This window comes from Camelus bactrianus, chromosome 15 (genome assembly GCF_048773025.1).
Source record: "Camelus bactrianus isolate YW-2024 breed Bactrian camel chromosome 15, ASM4877302v1, whole genome shotgun sequence".
In the NCBI taxonomy this organism is placed as follows: domain Eukaryota; kingdom Metazoa; phylum Chordata; class Mammalia; order Artiodactyla; family Camelidae; genus Camelus; species Camelus bactrianus.
This window is the reverse complement of record NC_133553.1, coordinates 20,362,848-20,388,570: the sequence shown is the minus strand read 5'-3', so window position 1 is coordinate 20,388,570 and position 25,723 is coordinate 20,362,848. Positions and strand designations below refer to the sequence as shown.

Here is a 25,723-nt window from a genome sequence, read left to right as displayed (position 1 = left end):
ACTGCTGTTATCATATTGGCTGGTACAGGTAAACAAGGCAGAGTCAGAAAGGCAAAGCAAATTTGGTGCAACTGATGTGTTTCATAGGGGTAGTGCGTGGGAAGCGAACATTTAAGTAGGACACATTTAACAATCAATAGCACATTAGCAAACAAACTAAATTGTGCATATATAGAATTCAAGTGGAATAAAATGTAAAATTCAACTTTAGTGAGACTGTCTTTAAAAATCTGGTTGCAACTGGGACACAAACTAGCCGTTTAACATTGGCCCTTCATAACCAGACAAGATTACGTTATATGAAAGTTTGAGAAGTTGCTGTGTTCCGATCATAAAACATCTGCCAATTGTGTAGCAAGTTTCAAGGACCCCCTTCCTCATATCTAATGGTATTTACAGAACAAAACTACATAAGATTGAAAAAATGCATAGTAAAGGTTTTATTTTTTCAAATGCTAATTATTTATAATGTAACTAATGATTGTGAAGGTTACTGGGGCATCGGTCCAGGTTGTGGGACTCATTGGACCACATATGGGGAGGAGGCTGGGGTGTTCAAGAAGGCTTTCTGGAGGAGGAATGTATAAAATAAGGATGAGGGAGGGACTGGAATTTCAAAATGTAGAGGAGATAAACAAGATTGTACTGTGTAGCACCGGGAAATATATACAGAATCTTGTGGCTCACAGAGAAAGAGAATGTGACAATGAATGTATGTATGTTCATGTATAACTGAAAAATTGTGCTCTACACTGGAATTTGACACAACATTGTAAAATGACTGTAACTCAATAAAAAAAATGTTTATATATGTAAAAAAAAATAAGGAGGGGCTTACTAGGGGACGCATCAAAGGGGTAATGTTCTAGCAAAGAAAATATGTGAGCAGAGCCAGCAGTGAGGGGAAGCTTTTGAGGAAGATTCATGTGACGGGACCAGAGAAAGTGATGCAGCGAATGGCCCTGATCAGGTGGTGGGGGCTCCTGTGTGCCTGGGACCCTGCCCCTCCCCTCCCTCCAGAAGTATGTTGGGGAAGACAGCCAGACAGGCAAGTGACCGGTGCACAGGGAAAAATACTAACCTCGCACATAATACAAAGTGCACTAATAGATTTTAAGTAGAGGCACGATGAGATCAGATCCACTCTTTAGAAAGATTTTTTCCTGCAAAGTGAGGTCAACAGCTACCCCCCAAAAGGCAGTTGTTTAATTTGACAGTGATAGTATAGCGTCGCTTGTAGTTGGAAGGCAGGAATGAATTAGGAAGCAGTTCAAATAGTCCAGGAACAATGACAATGAGGGCAGTCGTGGGGCAGTGGGATCAGGAGGAGGGATCACCAAAACCCTTTTGGAGGCTAGAACTGACAAGTCTTCGTGCCCACCCTCCCTCCCCTTTGTTGCTTCCTCATTGGAGTTCACCGAGGCATACAGCAATAGCTCATCATTCCCACAGCTCTTTTTTGACAGGCTTCCTTTGGGATTTGTTCTTGTGGGTGTATTTAACTGCACGCTGACTTTTTTGTTTCCTTTCTGAAGTGGGAGGCAAATACTGTTGCTAAGTGGAGAGTCTGAATCCATGTGTCCTGGACCAATGAAACTCTAGGGGGCTGGCAACTTCTTGGGAGCTCTCCGTAAAGCTTGTCAAGTTCTGAACAAAACCTCAGAACAAAGAGTTAGCCCCCCGGCTCTTTGTTCCATTTGATGTCATTTTAGAACCATTTTTAGTCCCTGGAGTGGGGAGTTTGAGACTCGATTATTGGGAAAATTGTGAAGTTCGCTTTATCATCGAGGATCGATTGTGACCCCGGGACTTGATGCCCATTATCTCCAATGCAGCAGAATTGCAGGGATGTTTATCCTCAGTTTACAAATATAGAAACTGAGGATCCTAAAAGTTAAGATACTTGCCAGTGAGGCTAATAAGGGTAGATGCAGGACTCGCTCCAGCCCAGATTTGTCTGCCCCTCTTTCCAGGGCACCTCTCTTCTTTCAGCATCCTTGCATCTCTTCCACACTCCTCTCTGCCAAGTGTGTCCCAGCGCCTCATCACCTTCCTAAAAAGGCTACTGATCTGGAAAGGAAGAGACCAGGGTTTGAGTGGCAGCTCTGCTAGAAAACCATCTTTTAAAAAATTATTATTATTATTACTGAATGAAATTCTTTAAATTCTATAGCACTTCACAATTTTCAACAGTTTCACACAAATAATTTCATATAATCCCATAGTAACTCTTTTTTCCCCTCTACCCCATCTTGCCCCTCCCTCTCCCCCTCTTTCCACCAGTATCACTAATTTGTTCTCTGTATCTGTGAGTCTGCTTCTTTTTTGTTTTATCCATTAGTCTGTTGTAGTTTTTAGATTCCACATATGAGTGATAATGTACAGTATTTGTCTTTCTCCATCTCACTTATTTCACTTAGCATAGTGCCCTCCAAGTCCATCTGTGTTGCTGCAAATGGCAAAAATTTGCTCTCTTTTATGGCTGAGTAGTATTATACTGTATATAAATATATATATACATATATACCCCACATCTTTATCCATTCATCTGTTGATGGACACAACTTGCTTCCACACCTTGGCAATTGTAAATAATGCTGCTATAAACATTGGGATCCTTGTATCTTTTCAAATTAGTGTTTTTATTTTTTTCAGATATATACTCAGGAGTGGAATTATTGGGTGATATGGTAGTTCTATTTTTAGCTTTTTAAGTACACAGTTACTGTGTACTGTGGTACAGTACACAGCTGCTGTACCAATTTACATTCCCACCAACGGTGTACTACGGTTCCCTTTTCCCCACATCGTCGCTGACGTTTGTTATTTGTCTTCTTTTTGATGATGGCCATTCTGACAGGTGTGAGGTGATATCTCACTGTGGTTTTGATTTGCATTTCCCTGACGACTAGAGATGTTGAGTGTCTTTTCATGTGCCTGTGGGCCATCTGCATTTCTTCTTTGGAAAAATGTCTATTCAGTTCTTCTGCCCATTTTTTAATCGTGGAAACAATCTTTTTGATCTCAGGCAAGTCATTAACCTCTCTGTTTTCTGTTTCCTCCCCCTGAGATAAGGTTTTACTAAAGCATCCCCAAGACCTCTTTCTGTGCCTGAGGTCCTATGACCCAGGCTACCACATACAAAAAACTAATGGGGAATGGTCTTGCTGCCACCGTTTCTCCACAGCCATCTTTTACACATGCCTGTTCTATTTCCAGTTTTCATTTGAGGATATGTCATTAGAGCTGCTGTGAAATAGTCATGGATTGCAGAGGTCATCTCCAGCGGAATCCAAAATCTTATTCTGTTCCCCAAGTTATTCTATTCTACTGTTCATCATCCAGCCATCCTTCCATGACTATTCTCTGAGTGCCTGGCATGTCTCCCAAATCTCCAGTTCTGCCATCTCCGCTTACTCTCAGCAGATGACCTTGGCTTCACAGAGCATGAACCCCCTCAGCTTCCTGCTAAAAATACCTTATAAGCTTACCTGCCCCTGTCCTTACACTTGCCTCCGTCACTGTGGAGGCGGAGTCCTCGTCTTGCTCCCAGTTTCCCCTCCACTGGCTCTCTGCATCGCATCCCCGTCAGCATCCTCAGAGTCCTCCCCTTTCTCCATCATAGCGTCAACCTTTCCCTTTCCACTAGCGCCTTCTCATCAACATTAAAAAATTTAAGCCTCCTCCATCTTAAAAAAAAAGGGGGGGGGTGATGGAGAGGAAGTGAGCAAAGTAGGAAAGAAAGAATAAAAGAAAGAGAAAAAAGGATGGAAGGAAGGAAGGAAAGAAGGAAGGAGGGAAGGAAGGAAGGAAGGGAGGGAGGAAGGAAGGAAAGGAAAGGAGGGAGGGAAGAAAGAGAGAAAACATCTTTTCTTTGAAGCTCTAAGGCACTCATAGTCCAAATCTACCTTCTATTTCCCTTGCTACTCCCTCCCAATTACCTTTGTTGCTGATTAGTTTAAAACAAAAGCAAAACCACTTACTGCAAACAACTGTGACAGTCTCTGCCAGCCCTCTCACTGTGGCTGCCCTCTGGCTCTAACCCCTGGCCCTGCGCCACCTTACCCTTACTCCTGCCCCTTGAACAAATCTCACCTATGCCTGAACTTCAAGTACTGGCCTGGACTTCAAGCCATCTGGGGTCCAAGCCTTCCCTTAAACTTGACCAGCCCTCAAGCTCTGTCCCTTCTGCATCTGTCCTGACTCTGTCTTTTCTCTCCACTTTCACCACCACTACCGCCCAGGTCGAGCCATCATCAGCTGTCCTTTAGGTGACTGACAGCCTCCTAAGCATCCTCCTTGCCTCCCACTGGACTCATCCTGTTGCTGAAGGTCTAAGAATGTCTAAATTGGAGTAGAAGGTATATGGAGAAAGTTGTAACATCTAGCGAATGCTAGGTTATAGTGGTGACCATTGGATTTGTTCCGCATCCTCAGTCCTGAAACACTGCATTAGAAAAGCTAACTTGGCTTCGATTTACCTAGGGTATCAGCACTTGGAGATGGGGTGGGGGTCTGTTTCCTCGTCTGGAAAAGAAGGGGTTAGGCTAGACTAGTCCTTGCAGAATACACCCAAATTCTCAGAGTTTCTGATTCTGCAGGGTCTGAGGTAGGGCCAGAAAATTTGCATTCCTAACAAGCTCCCAGGTGGTGGCAATGCTGAGGTCCACACACCACACTTAGAATCTTGCCAGACTAGAGGATAGCCACACTTTAGTGTCTCTACCTGTGCCATCCAATATGGTAGCCACTAGTTACCTGGCTACTAAAATTTAAATTAAATTAAGTTAAATTAAATTTCAGTTCCTGAGACACAAAAGCCACACTTCATGCGCTCAACAGGCACATGTGGCTAATGGCTACCATATTGGGCAGCACAAAACATTTCTGCCATCACAGAAATCCCCATGGGACGTGGCCATCTCCTCACAGACTTCGGGGGAGGAAATTTTACCATAAAAGGAAGGTAGACTATCCCTTGGCAGGTAAGGCAGCATTAGTCAGGCACACACGGGCACTGGGCCTATCCTGTTTTTCCCTAGTACCATTTTGTCCCAAGGAAAAAACACAAAAACAGGACTGGAAAGGGAAATACTAGAATGTCCGTGCTGGGAACTGTGTCTGTGCACCACAGTGGGACATGGTGGACAAAGCAAAGGATTTGGTGGCTAAAGTCCTGCGTTTCGGCCACCTGAGGATGTGGTCTTGAGCAAGTCACTTAACCTCTCTGATCCTCTGTATCCTCATCTGTATTCTAGAAATATCTATCTCATAGGGAGGTGTGTGAAAAAGCACCTGTCGTTTATATTAAATTCGGTATTTTTTCCTCCTTCCCTGTGCTCCCATAGGGTGTCTTACATATTCTGACTTAGTATTTATGTGCTCTGGTTTGTGTGGGGGCCGCTGGACCATAAGGTAAGGCCTCCCTCTGACTTAGTTCACTCCTCAGCACCTCCTCTTCTGCCAGGCACAGGCTCAAAAATGTGCCAATGATCAAGTCTCAGGGTAAAGCCAAGTCACAGGTAAGTGTCTGGAGGGGTCACGGCCCTGACTCTGGACAGCTGTGCTCAGCTCTGCCTTCAGCCTTCAGTGCCCCCCCATCCCAAACCACCCCACCTGCAGTCACAGACCCCACCTCTGACTGTAGGAAATCTAGTCACCCTTCAAGAATCTACCCAGGGATCTGCATACCAAATTAATCAACTATGAAGTCAGATCCTGTCTCTGCCTAGCCAGGACCTTTGGTAATTTTTGTAAATCTTACTCCTCTTCATTTTGCTTATCTGTAAATTGGGCAGAAAAGGACTCATCTTTCAATTTTAATGTAAGATTTACATAAGAAAATTTGTACAAAACATTTAGCAGAATGCTAAACATACAGCAAATGCTAGATTTATGTGGGGTTTTTGGAATTAAAAATAGTCATTTCTGTTCTCCAGAGCTTGCCTTCTCGGGGACTCTGGTTGGGAAAGGTGTCATATAAACACTCTGGGAAATTCTCTTGTGCAACAAAATCCAACCTTCTGGAGACTTCCCCTAGGTTATCCTTTATTTCACGTCATTCTAAATATTTAGCAAACATTTATGGGGCACTTACTATTTGCCAGGAACTGTGCTAGATGCCAGAGATATAAAGATTAAGGAATGCTTCTGACCTCAAGAAGTTTACAGTCTAGTGGGCATCCACCTTCTTCTGGGAGCCTTCCCTGCCTCACCTCGGGCTGCCTAGAAGCCCCTGGTTCTAACTATCACAGCTCAGTTGCTGCCTTCCACTCTGTACTTACCACATGGTATCGCTTTTTTATATCAAACGTGCTATTCCCGGTTCTAAGTAGTCTTCATTCATTCATTCATTCATTCATTCCTCACAACAACCTTATGAGGCAAGTACTGGCATTGATCCCATTTAACAGACGAGGAAACTGAAGCACAGAGCGATTAACTAGCTTGCTTAAGGTCTGGTAAACTTCCAAATAGGAGGAGCCAGGATCTGAAAACACACATTCTGGCTCCCGCTTTAAATGTTCCGTTGATTTATCTGTCTTTTCCACCGGAATTTGAGGTTGAGTCCGTGCCAAATTCAAACGAATATCTCCTGTCCCCGCCATGATATCTAACACAATAGGGAATCAATAATTTATTTCTCATATGAAAAGAGGAAGGAGAAAAAGGGAAAGAAAGAAAGATGCAGAGAACTAAAAAATTTCACGACGGTTTGGTTACCAGCATTTACTAAGCATCAACACTGGGCAAGTACCTGAGATGGGCCGAGGGAGCTCAAGAGTAAATTAACATCCCTGCAGGCTCAGAATTTTCAGTTATTAGTGTCGTTAGTGTCAAGAATTCCGAGGCGACTATTGCGTTGTCCGGGCTACCTCTTTTCTCTCGCCCCGTTCCCTGTGCCTGGAATTTTGCTCCACGTCTTCCTTTTCCTTCGCCATCCTCTCCGTGAATTCCGTCCCCGGGATTTCCGGAGCTCCGGCCTCCAGGAGCCGATCAGTACGTGGGAGCGCGCCGGCCGCCGCGGGCATGCGCACTGGGGGCGGCGCACTGCGCATGCGGGAAGATGGCGGGCCTGGCGTCCTGTGGTCCGCGGGTCACCTAGCTCGCCTCCCGCCTGCGTTCTTGCTCCCGGGGTCGCGGGGGCAGCGGCGCGTCCCTCTGCAGGCCGGCCTAGCCAGGCGGCGCCTCCGATCAGGCCAGGGACCCGGTTCGTGCTTGGCCCCCGGGACCCGGTGTGTTGGGGGCGGCGCCCGACCCGAGCGGGAGAAGGCGGGAGAGCTCGCGGGGTGCGAGGGCGAGGGGCGGCCGGCTGGGCAGCATGAGTCAGCAGCGGCCGGTGCGGAAGCTGCCCAGCGTGCTCGTGGACCCGGCGGAGGAGACGGTTCGCCGCCGGTGCCGGGACCCCATCAACGTGGAGGGGCTGCTGGTAAGCTCCGGGGACGGCGTGTGTTCCAGCGCGGGGCCGTCGGGTGGAGGTGGAGGTACCCTGCCCGCGGAGAGGCTGGACTGGCAGTCGCCTCGGTCGTGACCTCCCCGGGGCTGGGCCCGGGGCTGCTCCTCGGTCTCCCCGGCTCTCGCACTGCCCCATCACGTCCTGTGAACCAGACCGGCCACCTGCTTAAACTCTTCTCGCTTAAACTCTTCTCCCTTCAGCATCTGCTTGCAAATATGTTGTCAGCCTCCCTGGCTTTTACCACGGCTACGGAGCAGTGTAGGAGAAAATTTCTCAACTTTGCCTGAGATAATCATGCTTTTCCATTTCTCACTATCTCTGCAAGCTATCTCTCAATTGTTCTTCTCTTCAGCCTCCTCTCCCGCTCTCCTACTTCAGCCACTTAAAACTTGTCCACACCTCACATTTCCCATCCAGAGCCTCCCCGTTCAGCAAATTATCTTCCATCCTGTTTGACAGAGAAAATGGTAGAGAGTTTGGACTCCCTGCAAAAAGGTTTAATTTTGTCTGTTGTTCTGGACAGTAGATTTTCCTTAATCCTCAGGACCCTCGATGAACCATCATTTTCCATTCTCCCGCCATTATCAATTTCTCTGCTGGTTTCTTTCTGATTACTAGTAACTAAACATTTCCTGGAGTCAGTGTGCCCAGACACCAAGAAGATTCGGTGCTCAAAAATAGTTTATGAGCATTATCTCCTTTAGTTCTGCAGGGCAGTCCTAGGGGGTTATTCTTGTTTTATAATTACCAAAATAGACTTGGAGATGTTAAGTGGCTTCCCTGTATTTAGCTAGTAAGTAGAAAAGCCTGGATTTAACCTCACAGGATCTGACTCCGGATGGTAAATTCTCGACTACTTAAACCACATCCTAAATCCTTTTCCATCTTGAAAGATCCCTCCCTTAATTCCTTCCGTATGCCCTTCCATCTATGGTATCGCTCCCCCTTCACAGCCAAACTTTTTGAAAAAATTGTTTGCACTCATGGGTCTACTTGCTCTCCTGTCGTTACCACCTTGCCCTGCTGCCGGTGGGCATCTGCCCTGAGCAGAGCTCTAAAACTTCCTACCAAGGTCACCAACAACCTTGTCACTTCCAGCGGATGTTTCACTATGTATCTTCTGTAGCTTTGACATGATTGGCCACTCACTTTTGTTGGAAACTCTCACCATGGAATAGCTCCTTGGACACCTAATCTCGGCTCTCCATCTGCTCATCTGGCTTCTTTTGTTCTCCTTTGCAGACTCCTCTTCCTTTCCCTTTCCTCCCATGTTGATGTTACTCAGATCTTCTACCTTCTTCACAGTTTCTTCACGTGAGATGTCATGCACCACTGTCATGACTTCTCTTACTATTTATATTGATGGTCTTAATCTTTGAGAACATGCTAAAAGTTCTAAACTCTTACTATGGAAAAAACTACTTAATTTTGTATTTAATATTAGAAGATACATATAGCCCTTGAAGTCTTAGAAATCCTTACCCACTCTGGTAGTTTTGGTTACCATGTCATAGTAAGTCCCAAACCTATAAATCCAGCTCATAGCTTTCTGACTGTCTACTGGGACATCTCTACTTAGATTTCAAACTCATATATCCAAAATCGAATTCATTATCTTCTTGCCTAAGCAAGCAACAGCTTGCTGTCTCCTCCTGCTGTAAATGGCACCACACCCACCACATTGCCCAAGCTAGTGTCCTGGGCATCAACCTTGCCTTTTCTCTTTTTCAAACTGACCCTCTCCATCCTCTCTGTCTAGTTAAAGTTAATCACCAGTACTTGCCACTTTTAGCCACAGTCTGTGTTTTGGATTGTTGCAGTGTGTTCTTAACCAGTTTTCCTGATACTTGGCTTGCCTCCAAGTTTTTATATTTGCCACATAGTGACTAACTGTAATCGTCTTTTTAAAGTGTATTTCTTGCAATTTGAGCCTCACAATAACAGATTTTATGCTCAGAGAATAAGATAAGAATTCAAGCTCCTCAGGTGTAATTCTTTAAGTACAGCCTTTCAAGTATGGTTCCTCCATATCTTTAGGTCTGTAAGACTAAAAAGACAAGTTATCTGACCCCCCCCCCCCACACACACACCCAGCACGCAGCCACAGCATACACTAGTGGGGAAGACACAGAGGATAACTGCTGTAGACAGTCCTGTTCGTAAAGAGGAAATGGGAGGCACCGAGGAGTACCTGGCCCAGAGCAGTTCTGAAATCCAGCCTGGTGAGGGTGAGAAATTTCTTAATTAGGTCTCAAGGCTTGGGAACAGTTCTCCATGCTCCCACGTCTCCCCCTGGGCTCTTGGCGCCACCATCTGAGTCTGTCTTTTTCATGAAAGATAATATCTATTCATAGGTGAGTGCTTTTTTCAGCCTGTCAGCAGAATTTGGGGTGTCCAATGGCCTCTTCTCTGTTTGAACTGTCTTTGTCCCTTTTAGTCCAAGCTGGCAGTGGTTTTGCTGATGTAATTCTCTCAAAAACTACTGTTAAGCTTGTGGTTCACTCAGTAGATGGAAGTCCCACCCATAGATTTCTTCAAGATCAACTCTTCTCTACCCTGGACTTCTGCTGGGGTGGCCGAGGGACAGTGCCTGCAGCTCCCTGTGGCCCTGTAGCTCCCCGTGGCCCTGTCGTTAGAGCGAGAGATCTGCGAGGTCCATTCTTACTCTCCTTCTGGGGCCTTTTGTGTGACTGAGTAGTTCTCCAAGGGGCCATTTTGATCCCTGAGGGCTCCAGCAAAAACTGTAGTCACACCCACACCTTCATCTTTAGGTTGTGGTGTCTGCCTTTGATTTGGTCTTTCTGAGAAGTCATTTCTTAATTTTTAGCTTCTTGAGAGGCTGAGAATTTTTAAAGCCACTAAATCCTGGCTTCCTTTTGTTCAGCAGTTCTTTCCTCAGTCTCCCTCATCTTGTATGATGAGCTGCAAGGGCCGAGCTGCAAAGGCCCTCAGTGCTGCCTGGAAATCTCCTTGGTAGGATTACCCTGTTCATTAACATCGACTTTCCTCAGAACTGCAGTTGATACTGTTGCTAAGTGCTCTGTCTTAGCATAACAAGGATCCCCCTTCTTCAAGTTTCTGTAAGTTCCCCTGTCCTTTTGAACCCTTTACTGGCAGTGTCCTTGAAGTCCAGATTTCTTCTGACAGACTTTTTCAAGACTGCTTAGTCTTTTTTTTTTTTTTTTCCATTTTTGTGTACATGTATTTTATTGAAGTGTAGTCGGTTTACAATGTGTCAGTTTCTGGTGTATAGCACAATGCTTCAGTCATGTGTGAACATACATGTATTCGTTTTCAGATTCTTTTTCATTAGAAGTTACTGCAAGATATTGAATATAATTCCTTGTGCTATACAGTTATGAACTTGTTGTTTATCAAGGCTGCTTAGTCTTGAACAGACTTTTTGGTAGTTATACTGTGGTTGTGTCAGAGACTGTCCTTGAGATAAACACTGAATTATTTAGTGGTCTGCAGTTTACACTCGAATGATTCAGAGGAAAAAAAAAAGCACGTGTGTATAGAGAAAAAGATGATAAAGCAAATGCAAAACATTAACATTTGAGGGATTTGGGTGAAGGGTATGTGGTAATTGTTGGTACGGTTTCTGCACCTTTTCTGAAGGCTGAGATTATTTCAAAATTTTTAAAAAATGGATGTCCCTGAAAAGGGTTCACACAATCAGTCTCCCATTGGGTGGACCGTCGTCGTTCCTCACCTGAAGTGGGGGCCCCTCTTCTCACCTCCTCTCTGTGCCCTCAGAGGGAGAGCCTCATCGTCTCCCTCCAGCGCCAGGTACCGGGTTCTGTTCTGGCAGGCCATGTGCAGGGGTGGCATTTCATTTACTTTTTTTTTTTTTTTTTTTGATCGCTCGCTAACTTTTGTATGAGGAAGCATTTATTCTGATTTTAAACCACTTCAAAAGGGAGGTCCTGCCTAGTCCCGTTTACTCCCCGAAAATCTCACCTGTTGAATGTGACTCACCAAAGTCAGAGAAGCTGGAAAGCCTTGCCAGGATTGTCAGACTGACTCTATCCAGATGGTGAATTTAGAAAACAGGCAGTGAGGCTTCATGGTCTCTCAGTGATCCTTATTAATGTACCCAGGAGGGTGTCTTCCCCCGTCCCTGTGTCTGTAAACACTCATTGTTATTTGTCAGTTGAAGTCATCTTCGATGAGGTCCTATTTCAGTCTCTGTTCATTAGTTTAACAAATATTTACCAAGTGCCTGAATGTGCCAGGCACTGTTCCAGTTCAAGAAGGAAAACAATAATAAATAGTCTCTTGTGCTTTCATAGGATTTTTACAGTTTACAAAATCTGTCATTTAATCTTTGCAATAGCTTGGAAAATGGGCAGTAAAAAGTTATATTCCTACACTGTGTTGCAGATACGGGCTGGGATCTCCCAGAGTTTAAGAAGTCCTAGTAGTCCTGAACCCAGTCTCTAGTCAAGAACAATTCTGAATATAAATGAGATGAACGTGTCATTGCTGTAAGCACTTTGGAAATCTCCAGGATTGTAGATCTGTAGGATTCAGATGATCTTCCTTTGGCATGTCTGCCCCGAGGGGCGTGACACTGTTATGATTCCTCCAAGATAAAGGCATAGTGTTTTTATATTCAAAGGGGGAAAAAATGAATGGATGCTGTTGGAATCTGTTCTCCCACAGATCTCAGTATAGCCAATATGTAGTTTATAGCAAAGAATGTGGGGGAAAGGAAGTCATACTTTCTCATGTTACTGTGCATGACTGAGGTCTTATTATCCTTGTGCCAAGCTGAATAGCAACGGTCTAGATAAGAGACCAGAAGGAGGAGTATTGAGCAGGAAAGCTGCCCTTCTAGAGTATGTGGAGAGCAGGTAGGGAGGCAGCCTGTTACAGCTGAGTACTGTGAGTGTAGAACTTGGCTCTGCTGCTAAGAACAGAAGCCTGTTTGCAGTAAAGCGCTGTGGGCTCTGCTCTGTTAACCCTGTCTGTGTGCGTTGTCAGGACTGCACTGACGTGATGGCAAAATTTACTTTAACATTGTAGTAATTAAAATAGTATGTTGCAGATACATAAGTAACAGATCATGGACCGAATAGAAAACTCATGAACCGACCATAATATGTGTAACATTTACGGTATTTGTTTGTGTGTTCCAAACCAATGTGATGAAGGTGGATTTTTTGTCGTTTGAGAGTCTTGAGACAGTATTTCAACTCTGTCTCATACTGTGTTAGCAGAAGGGTTGAATGTAAAAGTAGCAGTGACAGTTGGTCATACTGGTCTGATGTTTGACTTTAATAGGACTGCCCTTCAGTGGCTGACTGTTGGATACTGTATTTGCAAGTCACTGTGGTCAGCCCTGTGCAAAAGAGAGCCAGGCAGAGCCCCTGCCCCCAAGACGGGCATTCTCAACTGGGGTTTTGCACCCAGGAAGCCTATATGTTGCTTTAAATTCTAACAACTCAGTTCACTTCACAGTGGAGCTCTGTTTCAGGGGAATTGTTCCCTATCAGGTTAACTTGCTGACAGGTGCTGTCATCTTGTCATAAATGATAAACGAATCCTTGTGTCAAGGATTTGTGTCACTGAAAAGCAAGGAGCTGCTCACCTCGCCTTCAGGCTTCCCCACCTCGCCTTCAGGCTTCCCCACCCTCCAGTCTCTTTGTCACATTGCTAACACACTTAGATCTCTAACCCACGAGCCTGAGTTCGTCATTCTCTTGTTCAGAAATCTGTGGTGGTTCTGCTCTGGTTACAGCGTAAAGTTCAGACTCCTTAGCGTTCCTTTCACGGTCTTCCGCGTTGGCAAGGTGCTAGCCTGCCCTTCAGCCTCAGTATCAAGTCGGTTTCGCACTGGCTCCTCAGGTGGGTTCTCAAAAGGTCCCAGGCTATTTCTGTTTTCACATCTTTGTTTATTTCACTTGCTGCCCCAGGAGCCCTGTTTTTTTCCTTCCCACCCCCCCAGGCTCCCGCAGGTTGGGGCAAAATCTGGCTTGTCTTTCAAGGCTCAGCTAGGGATCCCCCTTCCCTGTGAACCCTTTTGATTTCCTCGCTGGGCACATCCGTGGTACTGCTGATTCTTCTCTCAGGTGCCTTACGGCGTTCACATTCCCACTTCTGCTGCGGCCAGTTTGGGACCAGTTTTTTCACTTACATAAGAACTAAACCTGCGCGGGGCTTGTCTGGAGGAACATGGCATCATTATCTTTTGTTCTACGCACGAGGCTAATATGGGTTTCTGTTTACACAGCTTCATCTAAAGATTTTATTGTTTGCAAAAACAATTTCTAAATGTATTGCAGATGTTACTACCAGTTTATATAAACTTTCCCAGCCTCGAAATAACTGGTAAAATGGTGAGCGTTGATAGTGGAGCTACTACTAATTTTCTGGTTGTCTGAAGGATTTAAGAGAGATTTTTAATTAATCTAATACCAAAGTTCCTAGTTACGTAGTGTGCGTTATTTTCTATTATTAAAAATGCTGATTTTACATTAATTATCATGGGAATGCAAGGCTGCCTGTGAAAGTTTATGAGCACATTTCTTGGAACCACTTACACTTAATTAGCAAGGGGTGACCATTTGTTAGTTTAGATGTATCTTAGACTTCTGCGCTTCCCAGAGTCAGGGACAGTGTCCTGATCGTCTTTGTATTTTTATCCTCAGTACCTGATGCAATCAATAAATTAGTGTCTGTTAGTAATAAATTCTCATATTCACCCCCCCATTCCTTTCTCCCCCACCCCTGTTTCTTTAACTACTGTTTTGTACTTATGGAGGACCGTGCAGTATTAGAAATTCAAATCTGTGAACCTTGTCAGATGTGATTACAGTTAGCATGAGTATTAGAAGAAGAACTGGTTTTCTTACACCCAAATTATTATCCCAGGGTGAGAAAAAAAACCTTTATTATTATCCGGTAAAATGCTGTTTGTTTGCATTTTTTTGCCTTTTGCTGTTCATTTGCATTTTAAATTACTAATTAATTTCTGTATCTTCTTTTTTTCAGCCATCAAAAATAAGGATTAATTTAGAAGATAATGTACAATATGTGTCCATGAGAAGTAAGTTGATTCCTGAATAGGTTTTAGGTTTTGTAGTTTGAACTTCATGTGATTTTAAATGTACATGAGTTGGTAAGTAACTTAAATAAAATATTATTTGTACACTGAAATGTAAGGCTTGAAATTTCAGTGAAAACTCCTGGGGTTGTGGGCTGTTAACATGCACAAATGCCAGTTTATTCTCTGTTGCTTTGGAAGTGTCGCTTTTGGAGTGGACTGGTCTGTGTTGGCGGATGTTTCCCAGAATTCTGTGAGAGCGCGTGTTGCCGTCAGCAGGGCTGAAGGCCCTCTCAGGCAGCAAGCGTGAGGACGCTCTTCTGCCCTCCTGGTTTCCTTTGATTTTTCCTTCTACTCCTGCCGTGGATCGGTGTTCAGAGCCCGTTACAGGAAATGGAATGTTAGTTGCTCTAGTTCCTTATCTTTCTGGAAATTGTCCCGATAAATGGCCCCACCCCAATTTCCTCTTAATGTGCTCCTAATCTCAGTGGGTAGATGGTGCATAGACGCCCACTGCACATCTTAACATGAGCCTTCACTTCTCTGCCCCGCCACAGCCCCACCCATATCTGGCCCCGACGTTTGGTCAGTTTTACTCTGGAAGCGTTTCCTTCGTCTGTCTCGTACCACCCACTCGCAGTCACGTCTGATGTTTATTGAGCTTGTTCAGGGCTTGGCCTTGTGTTAGGCTCTTTGCATGGATTATCACAACCTTCAAATACAGTAGGGATTATTAGTCCTGTTTTATAGATAAGCCTTAGTTTTAGGCTCAGAGAGGTTAAGTAACTTGCTCCATCAGGATTCAGCCCCGAGCCTCCAACTTCAGCCCACAGCCTCACCCACGTGTTTGGCTCCTGCCTCGGGCAGGCTCACTCCCTCCCAGACAGAAGAGATCGCAGAGCCAGGCACCCCTCACCTCTTAATTCTGCTGCCAGTGTAGTTTCTCTAACACAGATACGCGGTGATGACATCACTCAACCTAGAAGTCTTCAGTGATGCTCTGTTACATATAGGAAAAATCCTGATTCATTTGTTTGGTTTTATTTGTTTATATTAAATTCATAACCCACTTCATATCCTTAAAAGAAACAAGGCAAGAGAGAATGGACAGACAGAAGGACGAGGCCCTTGAAGGCTGTTTCTTGCTTCACTTTGCAGCCTTCCCCCCCAGCCCTCTGCACCCTCCCCATTACTAACGCTGTACACGCTGTGGGAGCCCTGAATACACTGTGTCCTCATGGGCTGCTGTGTTGTTTCCTCTCCTCGCTCAGCCCCTCGTCCCCGTGAGTGCTCGAGAACCCCACCCTGTCCAGTCTTTCTGTGCTCTGTTCCCAGCCACGCTTGCTAGGGGGCCTTCCCTGTTTCCACTCTCGTGAGTTTTATCTTCGCATGTAACTTTGAAGTCCTCTCTCACACTCATCTCTGGGCTTTGCGTAGGGTTCCTGCTAGACTATTGAATGTGGAGTTCCTTTAGTTTGAAGACTGTTTTATTCATGTTTTTATCCCTTTAGCAACTGTCATGTTATAGGTGTTCAGTTTATATCTGTTCTTTATAAAATGACTAACACAGGAATATGCTTATCCTGAACTTTTAGGACCATGCCTTGTTAGTAATTTAGTGTAATTATAGTTGATCTTTGAACAACACGAGTTTAAACTGCAGTCCACTTATATGTGGATTTTTCAGTGGTAAAGACTGCAGTACGAAGCAGTCCAGGGCTGGTTGAGTCCGCAGATTTGGAGGAACCGCAGGTGCAGGGGCTACTGTGAATCACACACAGGGTAACTCGTGCGTTATTCAGAGCTCACTTGTAAATGTTTTTTAAATCAGAATCGCTCATTTGTAGTCTTCCAAGATTTGTTGTACAATCGTGACTGTCTTCTACTTAGAATTTTTTAAAAAATTTAATTCCTATTTAATTCCATTTAATCTTAAGTGTAGGAGTGGTCTCCACAGAGAAGATGTTTATATTCTAAAATACGTACTTTCGTTTCTTGGACTATCCACGAGTGGTCTTTAAACTGAACATGGTGTTGCAGGGGTTGTGGGTAAGGGTGGGTATTTCTTCTGAAGCATACTGACTGCGGTGCGCTCTGAAAGTTGAATTAAGGAGTAATCACATGCTCCACCCCAAAAGGACAACTAAATTATCTGTAGAATTATTTCCTCTGCACACTAAACCATAAGACCTTTTTATTTAGTATCAAATTGGGAGAGATGAAAAGAATGATTATATTTAGTTTTGGCAAGGGCGTGAGATGAGGCCCTCACCCACTGCGTAAAATTGATAGAATCTTCATTCTGTCAGCAGGTGTAGCAGTACACTTCAAAAGACCCTTTTACTCAACAATTCCACATTTTGGAACTTATCTAAAGGGAACAGAGATGCATACCAAAATTTAGCTACTAGGAGATTCATTAAAGTATTGTGAAAAGTAGTAAAATTGGAGACACTCTGAATTTCCTATATTGGGGTAAATTTGCAGATAATCTATGCAGTTAAATATTATGCAGCCATAAAAAGTAGAGTGGAAATACATTTGTTATTTTATAGAAATCTATCTCGTAAAAATTAGCCATGATTTTAGTCATTGTGTAGAATTTCTGTAGGTGTCTATGCTTACTGATCAAGAAGAAATAAATGGGTTTTTTTCAATGAGTTGAGAAAGAAATGCTATTTAAAATTTTACAAGTTGTCTTTGTTTTGTTTCCCAGAAGCTCTAAAAGTGAAGAGACCTCGTTTTGATGTATCACTGGTTTATTTAACTCGAAAATTTATGGATCTTGTCAGATCTGCTCCTGGGGGTATTCTTGACTTAAACAAGGTTGCAACAAAACTGGGAGTACGGAAACGAAGAGTGTATGACATCACCAATGTCTTGGATGGAATCGATCTGGTTGAAAAAAAGTCTAAGAATCATATTCGATGGATGTAAGCTGATTTCAGACTTTCCGTGTTTTTTCCCCTTCTCATGAAGTGATGATACTATGCTTAAAACAAATTAGATACTAGCAGTGTTTTGACTATTAAAACAAAGATGCGAATTTTTGTTAGAGAAGGATTCTATAAAATTGTCTTACATTGTCCCACAAGGTATGTAAATAATTTTTTTCCTGCTTAGAATAGAATATCATTGGTACCATTCATTCTAATATTATGGAAAATCATTCTAATATTATGGAAAAGTTAAATGAAATCATGATTAGTTTTAAGAGTTTCACTTTTCAAGACAAGACGGGGGAATCTGACTGCACAGGAGTTTTTTGTTTTTGTTTTTAATATTTCCTTAGTTTCAATTGATTGTTGACATTGGGAAATAGTTAAGGCTGTAAAACAGTGGTTCTTGCACAGTGTGTAACAAACACTTGGAGGCCTCCCTCCCTCCCCAGAGGCTGTTACTCAGTGCTGGCAGAGGGCAGATGTCTCACTTCTTAACAACTACCCTCTGGTTACGACATTCGGAACACAGTGCCCTGGATGTGAAAAAAGAGAAGGAGTCTTAATGTCTACAAGGCAATTGCTAAAGACAGCGTATAGTTAGGAAGGCTCTCAGAGACCTTATGGTAGAGGTGTAGACATAGATACAGGTGTGTGCGTGTGCAGGCGTGCGCGTGCGCCTGGGGGCACGCACACAGGGAAAAGGCTGTTGTACTTACAATAGGCAAGTATTTTGGATCAGTAGGAAATAGTTCAGGGTATAATAGTTCCAGAGACCTTTCAGGCAAATGAAAACTCTACCAACAAAGATTGTAAAATGACTCTAAAATTAACTTAGCTGTTAGAGGAAAGGGGTTCATAAGGGAGGTTATTTTTTCAATGGTACGGAAATGCAAATTGAATTGTAATTTGAGAATGTTTGCAAAATAACATTAAACAGCACTTCAGGGGTTAATATCAGATTATGTTCTGAATCACTAATTTGGGAACTAGCAAGCGAAAGATAAAGTAGCAGCCTTTTCCCTCTGTATTTTCTGTAAAGATTGAAGAAAACAATAACAGTTGTTACTCAGGTCATGTCATATTGGGGTAGATAGTAATAAAGAAAATATATCTTTTAAAATTGTATAATCATATTCAGATAGAACTGGATAAAAAATACACAATAGGGAAAAATAAAGACTCAATTTTAGCAGAGGAACCATGATTTGGCCAATACTCCTTGTATTTCATCTGTAAAAACTAAGGGATTAAAAGATTGTAGCTTGTCAAGTCACGCTGTAAGAAGTAGAGCTGGGGATAAAACTGGGTGTTATTGACTCTTCGCCCAGTGCTCATTCAACTTCATTCAGCTTTGCCTGCTACTGCTAATTTCCATAGGATTATAGAGTTGGTTTTGTTTTTTAAAGTCCCTATGTAAGAGAATAGAACTGGAGACAAAAACCAGAAGGAACGACGGTCATCTAGAATAATGGGAGGACAGGAGTGGAGTTCAGTTCCTGATTTCTCTCTGTCATTGTGGGAAACACCTGCTGCAAATGTTTGAAGAAGCTCCAGTGAGTGACTTAACTGGTATTGTTTTGTGATCTCCTAGATGTTATTGATGGTGATCTTTTTCTTTTAAAGAGGATCTGATCTTAGCAATTTTGGAGCCATGCCCCAACAGAAGAAGCTGCAGGAGGAGCTTTCTGACTTGTCAGCGATGGAAGATGCTCTGGATGAGTTAATTAAGGATTGTGCTCAGCAGTTGTTTGAGTTGACAGATGACAAAGAAAATGAAAGATATCCTTTAACTCTGTGCCTTTTAAAAAAATTTCTCCTTCCATGGCAGGTTTCTTTGAATAGTAGGGTCAGCTTAGGGATTTAATTAATATATTGAAGATACAAAATTAGACCTTTAGAAGTGAATGAACTGCTGTAGAAATGGTACTTAAACTGCCATCCTAATTCACAAAGCCTGGTCGAATGTCGATGCTCTTCTTAAGCTCAGAGTCCCCGGGACTGGAGTGGGAGACTTGCCTTCGGTGCTGACCTCCTCCTGGGTCTCCTAGACTGTTTGGCTGCCCTGTTCCCCTGTGGCATCTTTCTGAGGTGTCACTGATTTTGAGCTGTTCCATGCTTCACATTTACATATTATCTCCACACCAGTCATAACTCCTGTTTCCACAGTACAGTTATTAGAAGGAAAATAAATGCTATTACTACACCCAATCAAAAGGTCTGTGGAGTCAAAAAAGAATGCTGGGGAAACCCAGTAAATCACGTAATTGGTGAAATTTCAGGCAACACAATAAAATAAGAGGAAAAAAATTCAGGTAGTGAGATGGAAAGTAATTTTGGGTGAGGAAAATCCCCTGAATACACGATGGTCCAGAAAACCTGATTCTCTAAGTTGTTTCTACTTTTTACAGATTCTTTCCACCTTACATTTTAGAAGATTCTCATCAGACTCTGAATATTTTTTCCCAAAGGTTCTCATAGTAAGCTCTAGCAGTGAATAGGGAAGAGAGTGGGGAGGTTTGAATACCTTCATGCATTATATTTATGGTTCAGACTTTATTAATATTTTTCTCCAGAAAGTGTCATCATACCCACAGTAGTACAGTTTAAAGAGATTCTTTGAGTTACAAATATTGTAAGAAACTTTATAAAATTTTAAGAATTGTTGATGAAATAATGAGGATTATACACGAAATTATTTTTTTTACTACTTTCCTTAATCGTGAGTTTGTATTCCATAAAAACTGAAGCTATTCTAAAATTACACACATTCATGTGTTATGAGATAAATTATCTCCCCACTCTGCCTGGAGATCCTTGACTGATTTTTACACTAGCTTATGTGACGTATCAAGATATTCATAGCATTCAAGCCTTCCATGAACAGATTGTTATCGCAGTTAAAGCTCCAGCAGAAACCAGATTGGATGTTCCAGCTCCCAGAGAAGTAGGTAGCCCTGCATTTTTAAGATTTAAGAGGGAAGCAGGCCAGCTGCTTAGGCTGTGCTTTATTGCAGGCATAGTAACCCGATAACCTCTCTGTCCACGTTAGCTGCATGCCTGATGCTGGTTGGGGCTTGTTACACATTTTAATTTGTTTTGAGTAGCACCACAAATGGAGTAGTAGTCATGATGATTATCCTCTTAAAGATGAGGAATCTGAAGCACAGAAAGATTGATAAACTCTCACAACGACACAGTAAGTGACCGAACCAGAATTCAAACCCAGATCGTTTGACTTCTGGGTTTGTTCTTAACCATTGTATTTCAGTGCCTCTTAGCGGGATCACCAAGAATTGGCGTCAGTGTTAGAGTTCCAAAAGTAAGATCTGGTGTCAGCCAGGGCTCTAGGGAATTAACTCGCTCACCCAACTCATAAAAGACTAATGAATAAAAGAGAATGCTGAGTCACACATTTAAAATGAAAAGTGAAATGGCTGTGTCAGTGAAAATATTGTTAGCTGCCAGCTGCTCAGCACACTTTTTCCTTGCAAGAAAGTTTGTATTGAAAGATAGTTGACATCAGAAGGGTTCCTGGTAAGGATGGAGCCAGAACCAAGTAATGTGGCCGTTCTTGGAGCAAGTCAAGTTCTGACAGCCCCTCGGTGCTAGGGTGATGTCCTCCTCATTGTGAGAGGGACTTAACCTCCCTCAGAGTAGAGCAATTTCTCACCATCCGCCTTTCCTCTCATCCCCAGCAGAGCACTGTCCATGTGAGACCCCGGTTGCTGTTTGTCAGTGTACTGTAGGTAAAGGAACGGCTTTCTTTTACTCCAGTCACACTCAAATTGTGTCTTCTTAGTGATACTTCCTAGTTGTTTTATTTAGATGTGGGTATATTCCAAGTCTCCTAGGTAACATGTATATTTAATATGGGACATTTCACATAGTCACATTCATCCGTAACTTATCACTAGTCTTTCAACACATCCTCACTTTGGGGCATGGTAGTCCATTTCTGCAGTGACTGATGAGTTTTTGTTTTCCCCCCTGTACTGTGAGCTGCTTCAGGTGTAATTGCCAAATCTTGCTGAGCCTTTGATCAGGCCCAAGATGTCTCTTAGAGTCCCATTTAAAAGCCGAGGAACGTGGGCCCTCTTGGCAGCCATTCTTAGCAGTAGGGAAAGTCAGTGGGAGCGATGGACAAAGAGTCCGATTCCACAGAGATGTGGGGAGAGGTCTGGGGATCTAGTGCTGGGGTGGATGGACTGGCCTTCAGGTCAAGTGCAGCCTGTTGGGCTTTTGTAAATAAATGCATCGGGACACAGCCACATGCCTGTTTGTTTAGATATTGTCGCTGGCTGCTTTCGCTCTGTAATGGCAAAGGTGTGTAGTTGTGAGAGGGATGATGTGACCTGCAAAGTCAAAAATATTTACTACCTCGCCCTGCCCAGAAGACGTTGGCCAACCCCTGACTTAATGGACCCTGCGATCCTCAGCTGCCACTTCTGAGCAGCTTACTGGTTTCCTTGCTTCAGAAGTATTGAGTTGTGCAGGGTGTACCCCTCAAACCAGACCTGGCCTGGCCATCTAGGAGCTGAGCACAGGTATTCTTCAGCCCATCTGCCTGCTACCAGGAAGCTACGGGAAGGGTGATAACACTGGAGGTCCAGAGACCCTCTGCTGTGAGGTCACAGTGAGCAGGAAGGGCATGGGGTGCCAGGTACCCAGCCCAGGCCTAACCGTCTGGGAGGGAAGGAAATAGACTTGACTTTGCAGTTGAAGCCACTCCCAGTCAAAACAACAAAGGAGTCCTCTATAACTGAATGTTCCCTAAGAATTTTGCACAGTTCTCAGTAGAAGCAACTGATTACCTGGTATCTTTTGGATTTAACATTTTAAATTACAAGAGGTATATTTTGTCATGGCTTCATCCTCTTTTTCAAGTGGATGGAAGAATAATCCTTTCATTTAGCTCAGTACCTCTCCAGTGGTCTGAAATCTTAGCACACTTATCATTTGAGTTGACAGACTGTTTTAGATTTCTTTGTCATCAGAACACTGATTTTGGAGTCTCCAGTTCAGACTTCTTAAAGGGGTCAACTCCTTGAGGAGAGACAGATGAGCTCCTGCGTGCTGAGGTGGTCCCCTTTGGGCTCTGAAGCCTCCCCTGTATGACCAAGTAGCTGGTTTAACTGTGTGTGTTGGCCAGTGGTTTCATGTGACTAAAGCTAACTGAGTGTATGATTTTCTCAAATACGTGATGGAAAGGAAACTACCTAAATTAAAATTTCCAGAAGTGTTCCTTGAAATATTTGCAGTTCTAGTAAGTGAAAAACTATAATGAATGAATTTTCTCATTCGTCTCGGTGTTTCATGCGTCGTTTGCTAGGATTCCATCACAGTGCACATAAGGAGCACCAAGGGGCCCATTGATGTTTATTTATGTGAAGTGGAGCAGGGTCACTCAAGTAATAAACGGTCAGATGGTACCTTCTCATCTAAAAGCAAACATCCAGAACACCCTAATAAAGGTAAGTGCACCAGTTTTGTGACTAGGAAAATCTAGGATTCTAATGATTTTTAAAATATATATAGTTTTATAAATGACTGTTACGGCCTTATAGATATTTTTACTCTTCCTAGCTGTCTGTGTCCTCTGATGGTCCTTCCAGGTATATGTTTGAGTTCTGGTTTACTCTTGGGAGACTGAAAACTTGAGGCTTAGGCCATTAACATAAGATTATGGTTCCTGACTCAGGTCTTCCGGTTTCCTTAAGCACTTGGGCTGTGTGTTCTGTTACCTGCCTTTCAGACCTTCACATAGGAGGGTTTCTCTCGGGTTTATTTTTCAGAAGAAAATCCTCCACAGCAAAATGAAGAATTGCTTGAAGTGAGCAACTGATGGCGTCTGAGGATTGGTGTGCTGGGTCCTATTGGAACATTCTGCGTGGATGAATTCTACTTCAGATGTGATTCTCAGAGCAATAAATCATCCCTGACGTTTCTCATTCTCAGTAGCAGCAGTCAGGCCAGTAGTACCTTTGAATAGTTCACTACTTAGATTACTGGATGATTATGGTTTCTGCATTTGAAAACAACTCTTTTTATAATTATTCACTGCTTTTTGTCAGTGAAATAGACATCTTGCCTCCTGAAATTACTGAATCACAAAAAATTATCACTGAAAGACAGGCAGGCTGGATGGACAGTTCTTCGTGGACTCTGCCCTTTCCTGCACGGATCATGTGTTGTTATCTTGAGAGAAATTGCCTTACACGGGTTCATGTCTGCAATGGATGGTGTACACACACTCTGGACATGATGTCTTTGTATATATTTGTATAATGTTTAGATGACTTATGAAATATGTCTGAGTGAAACTTTTCACCCTTGTACAGCCGAAATAATGTATATATGGAAAGTAGCAGACATATTCTCTAACTTCTGTGGTATCTATAACTTATTAGAATCCTCTGAATGAGGGTTAGAGGCAAGTTTTTTCCTAACTTCTACATGTAGAAGTATCATAAATATGCTACACATTTGAAGTTCATGGATTTAATTAAAGCATTTCAGTGAGGTTCCCAGTGCTAAAATTGGACTTCAAGCTCCCTACAGAGCCATCGTGTCTGAGCAGACTGGTGGCACGCTCCAAGCTTTGGGGGCAAGTGTAGAACTGCCATCACGTCATGACTTAATTCCTTGCAAGACATGAATTCAATCATGGTAAAAACTGCAAAGTATTTTAACCTTTTTTGCAAGCAGATTTTGTGATCTGTTTCTGTAAGCAGCCTTGCCCTTCAGTCAGAGGGGTTTCCTCACGACGTGCTAGTTGTCCCCTACCCTCTCTCCCGCTCTTGTCCCACATTTCTGAGTACCTAGCTCTTTCTACCTCACGGGTAAGTCATTTACCACTGTGCCTCAGTAACTCAGTAGTTTACCATTAGACTGTGAGCTCCTTGGGGGATTGTCTTAATCATTGTTAAACCCAACGCCTTGCACCATCCCTGGCACATAAAAAGTGCTCAGTAAACATTTGAACAAATCAGTGAGTGAGTGCTTGGGTGCGTGAGTGAATTGTAAAATTAATAATAATACTTGGCTTGTCTACCATACAAGGTTCTTGTGTCATTCAGATTCATATTTTAAACTTCTCTTGCTTTCAAAGAAAGAATTGAAGCAACTTGAAATTAAGACCACGTATAAAAAGAGTTAGCATGGGAATCAAAAATCAAAATATAGAAAAATAATGCTGAGAATTTAGGATTTGCATACCCTTGAGCTCCAGTGGCTTTCGCCAGGCCTATCCCTCCGCTGAGCACCAGCCTCCTCCCTCCTCACCGTCCCTGTCGGCTGCTTCTGTGAGCCGGGGACCGCCCGTCGTGCGCCTCATCTCAGGCACACGTGGTGAACGTCAGAGCTCAGGCAGAAGCTGTGTGACCGGACGTAGGTCAGGTGCTCCCCGGGCTGCCCCAGCTCCGCACCGCAGACTTGGCAGATGTTGGTTTATCTGCAGTGGCTGAAACCTGGGGGTCGATGAGGTCGCCTGATGAGAGGGTCCAGCAGGAGAACAGGAGAGGACCGATGACAAGTATTTTAAGGGGAAATACAGGAGAAAAGGCTTTCCTGAGAAGGAAGAGTGAGAGGAGGGGAGAAACGACTAGAGAAGGTAGTGCCTTTCCACAGGTGACAGCGGCGTCTCAGAGCAGCAGTTCCTCACTTGTGAAATGTGACAAATGTTCCACTTCGCAGATTGTTCTGAGAGTAACATGAGATCATGTAAGCGACAGTCCTTTGTAAACTGTAGACGTGTTCTATAAATGAAGATGCTCTCCATCGCTCCGACTTCTGGTGTCTGGTCTCTTCTTTGCACAACTGCTAGAGGAAGCATGGCCAGAACTCACTTCCAGGCTCTTCCTCCCACTCTGTCCTGAACCCTCTGCCCATCTCTCTGTGTACGTTTTTATACTGCTTCGCAGATACTGGTTTCTTTTTTAATTGAAAGTTTGTGGCCACCCTGTGTCCAGCAAGTCCACAGGCACTAGTTTTCCAGTAGCATTTGCTCATTTCACATCTCTGTATCAGGTTTTGGTAATTCTCGCAATATTTCAAACTTTTTCATTATCGTTTTATTTGTCATAAATATAAAACTTGAATGACCGGGGGGTTGTTTCTTACTAATGAGCAAAAGAAAGTGGTTTCTTTGAGTTGGAGTCTACTCATAAAGCTGCTGAAGTGACAGCACAAGGTGGAGAAGAAGACGTAAACCCAGTTGACAAGCAGCGGCAGAGCTCGAGAGGCTTGACGTCAGCTTTGAAAAGTTCTCCTGTGGGT

At 43.4% G+C, this 25,723-nt stretch overlaps 1 protein-coding gene across 1 annotated transcript; it reads left to right on the top strand.

Moving 5' to 3' along the window:
- The first annotated feature begins 7,054 nt into the window (after nt 1–7,054).
- E2F6 (E2F transcription factor 6) lies at nt 7,055–25,234 on the top strand. The gene is made up of 7 exons (XM_074341679.1): nt 7,055–7,429; nt 14,456–14,510; nt 17,224–17,440; nt 19,073–19,229; nt 20,280–20,393; nt 22,779–22,920; nt 23,242–25,234. The coding sequence occupies exons 1-7, from the start codon at nt 7,322–7,324 to the stop codon at nt 23,289–23,291; spliced, it is 843 nt and encodes a 280-aa protein (XP_074197780.1). The 5' UTR covers nt 7,055–7,321; the 3' UTR covers nt 23,292–25,234.
- Nucleotides 25,235–25,723: the final 489 nt, after the last annotated feature.